The sequence below is a fragment of the Cervus elaphus genome, chromosome 17 (genome assembly GCF_910594005.1).
Source record: "Cervus elaphus chromosome 17, mCerEla1.1, whole genome shotgun sequence".
Lineage (NCBI taxonomy): Eukaryota > Metazoa > Chordata > Mammalia > Artiodactyla > Cervidae > Cervus > Cervus elaphus.
In genome coordinates this window covers 7,079,798-7,087,951 of record NC_057831.1, presented here as the reverse complement: position 1 = coordinate 7,087,951, position 8,154 = coordinate 7,079,798, and the positions used below count along the sequence as shown (strand labels likewise).

At 36.1% G+C, this 8,154-nt stretch overlaps 1 protein-coding gene across 1 annotated transcript; it reads left to right on the top strand.

Moving 5' to 3' along the window:
• Window positions 1–3,545: 3,545 nt before the first annotated feature.
• LOC122673613 (cAMP-regulated phosphoprotein 19-like) lies at window positions 3,546–5,072 on the top strand. Its single transcript, XM_043871541.1, has one exon. It carries the CDS (start codon window positions 3,585–3,587, stop codon window positions 3,921–3,923), a length of 339 nt encoding a protein of 112 aa, XP_043727476.1. The 5' UTR covers window positions 3,546–3,584; the 3' UTR covers window positions 3,924–5,072.
• The last annotated feature ends 3,082 nt before the right edge of the window (window positions 5,073–8,154 follow it).

The following is an 8,154-nucleotide window of genomic DNA, read 5'->3' as shown; positions in this document are numbered from 1 at the left end:
CACCTGACCTGCCTCTTGAGAAATCTGTATGCAAGTCAGGAAGCAACAGTCAGAACTGGACATGGAACAACAGACTGGTTCCAAATAGGAAAAGGAGTACGTCAAGGCTGTATATTGTCACCCTGCTTATTTAACTTATATGCAGAGAACATCATGTGAAATACCAGGCTGGATGAAGCACAAGCTAGAATCAAGATTGCCAGGAGAAATATCAACAACCTCAGATACACAGATGACATCACCCTTATGGCAGAAAGTTTAGTTCTTCTGAACTAAAGAGCCTCTTGATGAAAGTGAAAGAGGAGCATGAAAAAGCTGGCTTAAAACTCACTATTCAGCAAACTAAGATCATGGCATCTGGTCCCATCACCTCATGGGAAATAGATGGGGAGACAGTGGAAACAGTGTCAGACTTTATTTTTTTGGGCTCCAAAATCACTGCGGATGGTGACTAAAGCCATGAAATTAAAAGATGCTTGCTCCTTGGAAGAAAAGTTATGACAGCATATTAAAAAGCAGAGACATTAGTTTGCCAGCAAAGGTCTGTTTGGTCAAAGCTATTGTTTTTCCAGTAGTCATGTATGGATGTGAAAGTTGGACTATAAAGAAAGCTGAGTGCCGAAGAATTGATACTTTTGAACTGTGGTGTTGGAGAATACTCTTGAAAGTCCCTTGGACTGCAAGGAGATCTGACAAATCAATCCTAAAGGAAATCAGTCCTGAATATTCTTTGGAAGGACTGATGTTGAAGCTAAAACTCCAATACTCTGGCCACCTGATGCGAAGAAGTGACTTACTTGAAAAGACCCCAATGCTGGGAAAGATTGAGGGCAGGAGGAGAAGGGGACGACAGAGGATGAGATGGTTGAATGGCATCACCGACTTGATGGACATGAGTTTGAGCAAGGTCTGGGAATTGGTGATGGACAGGGAAGCCTGCTGTGCTGCAGTCCCTGGGGTCGCAAAGAGTTGGACACGACTGAGCAACTCTACTGAACTGAACTGATACACACACACACACACACACACACAATTAGGTTTCCCAGGTGGCACTAGTGGTGAGGAACCTGCCTGCCAGGAGGTGTTAGAAATGTGGGTTCATCCCTGGGTCTGGAAGTGACACTGGAGGACGGCATGGCAACCCCCTCCAGTATTCTTGCCTGGAGAATTGCATGGACGGAGGAGCCTGGTGGGCTACAGTCCATAGGGTTGCAGAGAGTCAAAGACAACTAAGGCAGCCTAACGCGCATGCTTGCATACATACATACATACATACACGTCCATGCTTTGTCCATTGCTCTGCTGGTGCATGTTTAGGTTGCTTCCGTGGCCTGGCTACTGTAAAGAGTGCTGCCTTGAGCATTGAGGGCCATGTGTTTTTGCAGTTATGGTTTTCTCCAGGTGTATGCCCAGGAGTGGGATTGCTGGGTCATGATAGTTCTATTTTTACTTTTTTAAGGAACCTCTCTACTGTTCTCCATAGTGGCTGTATCAATTACATTCCCCCCAGCAATGTAAGAGAGTTCCCTTTTCTGCATACCCTTTCCAGCATTTATTGTTTATAAATTTTCTTGGGAATAATCCTCTTTGGCTCCATTCTCCACCTTCTGGACCCACTGGGGTGGCAGTCCTGTGGCTTTGCCAGATGGAGGTCTCATCCCCAAGGCTTCAGTTGGAGGCCATATGGCCTGTTGAAACAAAGGTGATGGCCCATGCTTCGAAGCTTAAGAAGCAATCTGATGATCTGTGAATGGCCTTTGGAGTCTTTCTGTTTCTTAAAGAATAGTGTACATTTGCAGCCAAATAGCTCTATGTGTCCCTCTTATAAAATCTAAGCAGTTTAACAGCCTTCTTTCATTTCATCCTGTCTCAGTACCCCTGATTGGCAATGTTTCTGCTAATAAAATCCTATATCTATTCCTGGTTTTTGCTGAGGTGGTGGATAATTTTTTGATTCCAACCCCTATTAGTCTTATTTTCAATGGTTGAAATACCCTGTGTTTTCTTTAGAAAAAGCTTACTCTTTTTTTTTTTTTTTTTGTAAAATGTGTAGACTGAAAAATTTCTAAGTATTCAAGTGCTGCTTCCTTTTTGCTCAACAACTCCTTCTTCAGTTCAGCTCCCTCTTCTTGCATTTTATTATAAGCAGTCAGGAGGAACCACACTGCTCCTTTAAAACTTTAATGAGCAACCTCTACAGCTAAAAACCCATTTTTTATATTCCATTTTATTTTATTATAAAAACCAATTTTTAAAATATAGTTGCTATATGTTGTGTCTGATATAGTAATCCACAATTTGTAAAGGTTATATTCCATTTATAGTTATTATAAAATATCTACTGTTATTTCCATGTGGTACAATATATCCTTGTAGCTTATTTTACACTTAAAGCTTGTACCTCTTAATCCCCTATTCTATCATGCCCTTCCCCTTTCCCAGTTTGTAACCACTGGCTTGTTCTCTATATCTCTAAGTCTGCTTCTTTTGTCTTTTATTCACTAGATTCCTCATATAAGTGATATCATACAGTGTTTTTGTCTTACTTATTTCACTTAGCATAGAGCTCTGCCCAGGTCCATCCATACTGCTGGAAATGGCAACAATTTATTCTTTTTTATGGCTGAGTGGTATTCCATTGTATATATGTGCATTCCATTCATCTGTCAATGGACCCTTAGGTGGCTTCTGTGTCTTCAAAGTTGAATAATACTGCCATGAACATTGGGGTGCATGTATATTTTCGAGTAGAATTTTGTATTTTCCAGATATGTACCCAGGAGTGAGATTGCTGAGTCATATGGTAATTCTATTTTTAGTTTTTTTTTTTAGAAACCTCCATACTGTTTTCCACAGTATGAATGGATGCACTAAGTGAGAAGTTAAAAGTTTTTAACAAAGAGCCAAACAACCAAATAGAGGTGAAGAGCACAATAACTGAAATAAAAAATACATTCAAAGGAATCAACAGTAGATTGAATGATACAGGGCAACAGATAAGTGAGCCAGAAGACAAGAGTAGTGCAAATCCCTGCTGCTGAACTAAATACTCATTTCTATTGCTTGCAAGTTCTGTTTTTCACAGAACTAGAACACCGGTTCAACCAAGTTCTTTGCCCTTTATCACGTGGTTATCTTTTCTTAGTTTCCAGCAAAATGTTCTTCATTTCCATCTGAGACTTCACCAGAATGACCTTGAATGTCCATATTTCTACCAACATTCTGTTCATAATTATTTGTTTGTTCTCTAAGAAGATAGACTGCCTCTCAAGCTCTCCTCTTTTCTTTCTGAATCCGTATTAGAATCACCTCTAACATCTATAGTTCCACCAATATTGTCCTCACAGTAACTCAGGCTTTTATTAGCATGTCTCTCAAAAGCTCCTAAAGCCTCTACTCACTACCCAGTTTGCAAAGCCCCTTCCACATTTTTAGGTATTGTTACAGCAGCAGCCTACTTCTTGGTACCAGAATCAAAAAGGAAAAGGAATGATCTCTATTAAAATATATATATAAAATCAGGAAGGCAAGAAGGAAGTGCTTGGGCGTCGCAGAGCTGGAGAAGCGGAGGAAGAGGGAGGAGTATGTCTGCAGAAGTCCCCGAGGCAACCTCCGCGGAGGAGCAGAAGGAAATGGAAGATAAAGTGACTAGCCCAGAGAAAGCTGAAGAAGCAAAATTAAAAGCAAGGTATCCTCATCTGGGACAAAAGCCTGGAGGTTCCGATTTTTTAAGGAAACGATTGCAGAAAGGGCAAAAATATTTTGATTCTGGGGATTACAACATGGCTAAAGCAAAAATGAAGAACAAGCAACTTCCTACTGCAACCCCGGATAAGACAGAGGTCACTGGTGACCACATTCCCACTCCACAGGACCTTCCTCAACGGAAACCATCTCTTGTTGCTAGCAAACTGGCTGGCTGATTAAAAAGAGCTGAACTGCATGGATCTTCTAATTCCCATGATTTCTCCTTAATATGTTACTCCTCTGCTTTTTATTTCCTTTTACTCCCTATGTCATTTGAGAGTGATGGCTTTGCAGATAGCGGTAGTGTGTGCTGCTATTGTAAGGGAATATACATGTGTAGAGTTTTGATTAGTTTAACAGTGCACTGATGAAAAGAACACGTTAGAGCAACATAAAGTAATCTACTTGAAAATAATTGTATATATTACCTAACTCCTAGTGTAGGGCTGGATCCAACAAGTAACAAACAAGTTTTGCAGTTTTAATGTTGGCTTTCTTTAATTCATCTTAATTATAGCTTTGTATGTTACTCTTATTTAATATAACCTCTACTGTTGATTTCTTCTGGATTTTCCTTTTGGGTTTTGTAAAACAGAAGTTTAAGACCACAAGTTAGAAGAAAGGTCACATATTTCAAACACAAATAAATGGGGCTCCAAAAGATTTGTATCCTGTGCTTGAACTTGAATGGCCTTAAATCTGTTTCAGCTTTAACAATAGAATTTTACTCGGGCAATATTTGCCCATTCCGGTGTAACTTACGTGACTCTATTGCTTAACAGCTGCTGTTGAAGCTAGTATTCTTATTCAGTTCTATAGTGTTCAGAATACCTTCTGTCATTGAAGATGTGAATGAAGTGTGCATGTGCATCGACTGTTGAATTCACTTTTGTGCCATTTTTGTAAATACAATAGTTTTGCACAACCTCTCACAACTGTCTGTATTACTTTCACATATTGAAGAGTAGATAATGTGCCAACCAGAAGCACAAGAGTTCCTACAAAAAACTCTGTATGTCATTAGAGCTTTTGTATAGTAAGAATAGTTTATAGTCTTGGGGTTATAGAATACCAAACTGAAATCTTTGCTCAGACTGCCATAGACTTAAGCTTTTTCATTTGTTAGTAGTACCCATGACATTCAGTGGCCTTGTGCAAATATGATATGTTGCTTAGGCATATCTTTTGTCCTATGCAGAATGTTTCATTTTGACTTTTATGAAAATTACTATTCATATAATTTATATAAACTTTTTTAATGTAGAAACTTTTTACTTCCACAGTCAATTTGGGGGACACTAGAATAAAATACTTTGCCTCTTGTGGCCAAAAAAAAAAAAAATATATATATATATAAAATCATAAGGATAGGAAAAAGATCCAGTTAGTAACCCTAGAAAATATATCAGCACTTAAAAACTCATAAAATTTAAAACATGAACTCTGAATGGGACAAAGTTAAAGACATAACAAACTGGAAGAGAGAACTAAGAATTGTACCCAGGATGCAGCATAAACAAAAAAATAGAAAAATAGTTGAGACATGATGTTCAAGAATCCTTGTTTAATAGAATTTTAATGGGATGCTAGCAAAAGATAACAAATGATAATAGAATATTACAGCAGCATATTCAGAGAGATAATGTCTGAGAAGTTTTAATATGCATAAATAAAAATCAATAGGAAAAACACTCATCTACAGTGTACCAATCCAAGAAAAGTTAGGAGGAGGAGGACGAATGAAGCCATTGGAAACTGCTGATGAAACTAAACTATGGAATAAAATGATGTAACTCAAAACACATTGTAGTGACAACAAATGTAAATAGATTACATGACTCTGGTTAAATGAAAAATAAAATTACTAGCTTAGATATAAAAGAAGTCAGTTATATGCTGTTTATAGGAGACACTGACACAAACACACACACACCAAATCCATGCACACCCACCCTAAAACAGAAAATTTAAAAAGAGAAAAAACAAAAGAGATATTCCAGGCATATATGGACCGAAAGAAGAGCTGGAATAAAAATATTATTCAAAATAGAATATAAAGCAGATGCATTAATATTAATAAAGAATATTTATGGAAAGAGTATAAAAATTATAACTTACTATGCTTAATATGGACGTAGACTGTAATCCTCCTCCAAAAAAAAACAGCTATAAAAACTCAGAATTACAAAATAAAATTGACAAACTTACTATCATAATGGGAGAATTTAACACCTCTCTTAGAAACTAATTTAGAGAATATACAGAGAGGATTTGAGTAACACATACAGCATGATTTTAAATATATGTATATCTTTGTACCCAAAAGAGAACCCAACAGAGAATACACACACTTCTAAAGCATGCATGCAACATTTGAAAATTTAAAATTTACTATATACTTGCAGTCATAAAGAATCACAATCATTCACGTATTATCTAGTCACTACTCTATTAAAATTAGAAATTAACTATTACAAATGGTAATGAAAATCCTTCAGGGTTGGGAACCTGAAAAAATAAAAAGCCTAAACAATGTATGGATTAAAGAGTAATTCACAAAGAAAATTATAACATGTATTAACTGAATAATTAAAAAACTAAAATATTAAAAAATAAAAATAATTTATGAGATATAGCTAATGCAGTGAAATAAAAAATTGAACATACTAGTCAATATATTGTAATTATTAATCACCGTAAAGATAATTCATTTCCTCTTAAAGCCTTTGAATAGCTTTCTTTCTGGAATAAATCAAGATTTTCATCCTTAGTATCTTTGCTTTCCTTTGAAAATATTTAACCTTAATTACATCACTAAGTGAAGGTTGTCTGATGATTACACAGATCTTACTAACTATGGTAAAAACTAATATCAGAAAATCTAATTGCCTTTTATTCATTCTAAATTAGACAAATGGGTCCTTTTATAGTTTTGTCAGTTCCTAGGATCTTTTCTAAAATTAATAACTTGACTTTCTCAGTGAGTATCCTAGGGGAAAGCTAACATTTATTGGCCATTTCCACATGGCAAGAATCTCCTCTGTGAGTTACAGTTGACAGACTATTTTCAGCTTTTCTTTACCTCCTATTATTTCTCTTTTTCAGATTTGAGGGACTTTTGTATATCTTTCTTGGCTCAAAAACTCACAGATAAACTGCCCAGCCATGTTTTTACCCCTTTTTGCTATGGAATTGTTTCTATTTAAAAGAAAATTTACACAAGCATGCAATTATTCCCAAATGTATCACACCAATATCCCATTTTTGCAAGATGAGTAAAAACAGTGACTACCAGAACTTGTGAACAGTAAAGACTGTAAAGTCATATCTAAAACTTATGTCTTATTGCTACTCACTGAAATTCCACTTGTGCTGTTTTCTGCCTCTTCAGTTTTAAAATTTGCAGTCATTACCAATTAATGTAAAATTTCTGTACTCTTAAGAAAACTTCACAGATTCATTTATACCTTTTTTAGTAGATTTTCACTCAGGCATTAAAAGTAATATAAACTTAACACAAGGAATAATCATTTACCTCAGGAATTTGGATTGTTGAGCTATGTATAAAAATACCAGTGTAATTCCTGATGGTGCAAAGCAACATATGAGCCAATATCTCATGGGGTCAAATGTTCATGCATTATAAAAGAGCAATCAATTTGAGCTGTAATGGTCACAGATGTCTTTTGTGAAATTTCTGAGAGTAGAACCCAAGTAGCTATCTAGTTTGTGTATATTTAGAGACAAACAGGAGTTGATAATTATACTTAGAGACATGTGTGTATCTTGTTCAGGAAATAGTGAAGTGTCTGACCTAGCTAAAGAAAAGGATCTACACTGAGAAATAGTGAAGAAAAAATGGATTACTGGAGCAGGTTGCATTGTAGAGGATCTTCTGTGACCTAAGGAGATAAGTTAAGAGCAGTGTTTATTTATGTATGTTTCTAGGATCATTCATTAATAAGTTTCCTCTAAAAGGATCTCTCAGGTCAGATGTGGAAAATACTGAGTTTCTTTACTGTGAGTCTTCTCTAAGACATTAATATGTTAATGGGCATTTTGATTTCCAGTAGGAAAATACAGCATTTCCCAAACCTATTTGACCATGGAACCCTTGCTAGGGAAACAGTGCATGGATCAAGTATTCTATATATATTGGTATCAATCTCAGTCTGCAAACTGTAATATATTAAGATATGTACTGTTCTATAGTTTTAAATAGTACGTTTTATTTCTAGTTTAATCCTTTGTTCCCAGATTGGCAGAAATTCAAGATCTTTCCATTTTCTCCATGAATGTATCCATGTTATGGAGTTTACTAATGCTAAGGAGCTAGGTCATTGTGGAATGAGGTGTGACATGTATCCACTGTATCATCTGTGTATGCTGGATGTCTGCTGAAATGTC

Excerpts from the sequence above, each read along its gene's own strand:
- LOC122673613 (XM_043871541.1), top strand. The coding sequence starts at position 3,585 with ATGTCTGCAGAAGTCCCCGAGGCAACCTCCGCGGAGGAGCAGAAGGAA.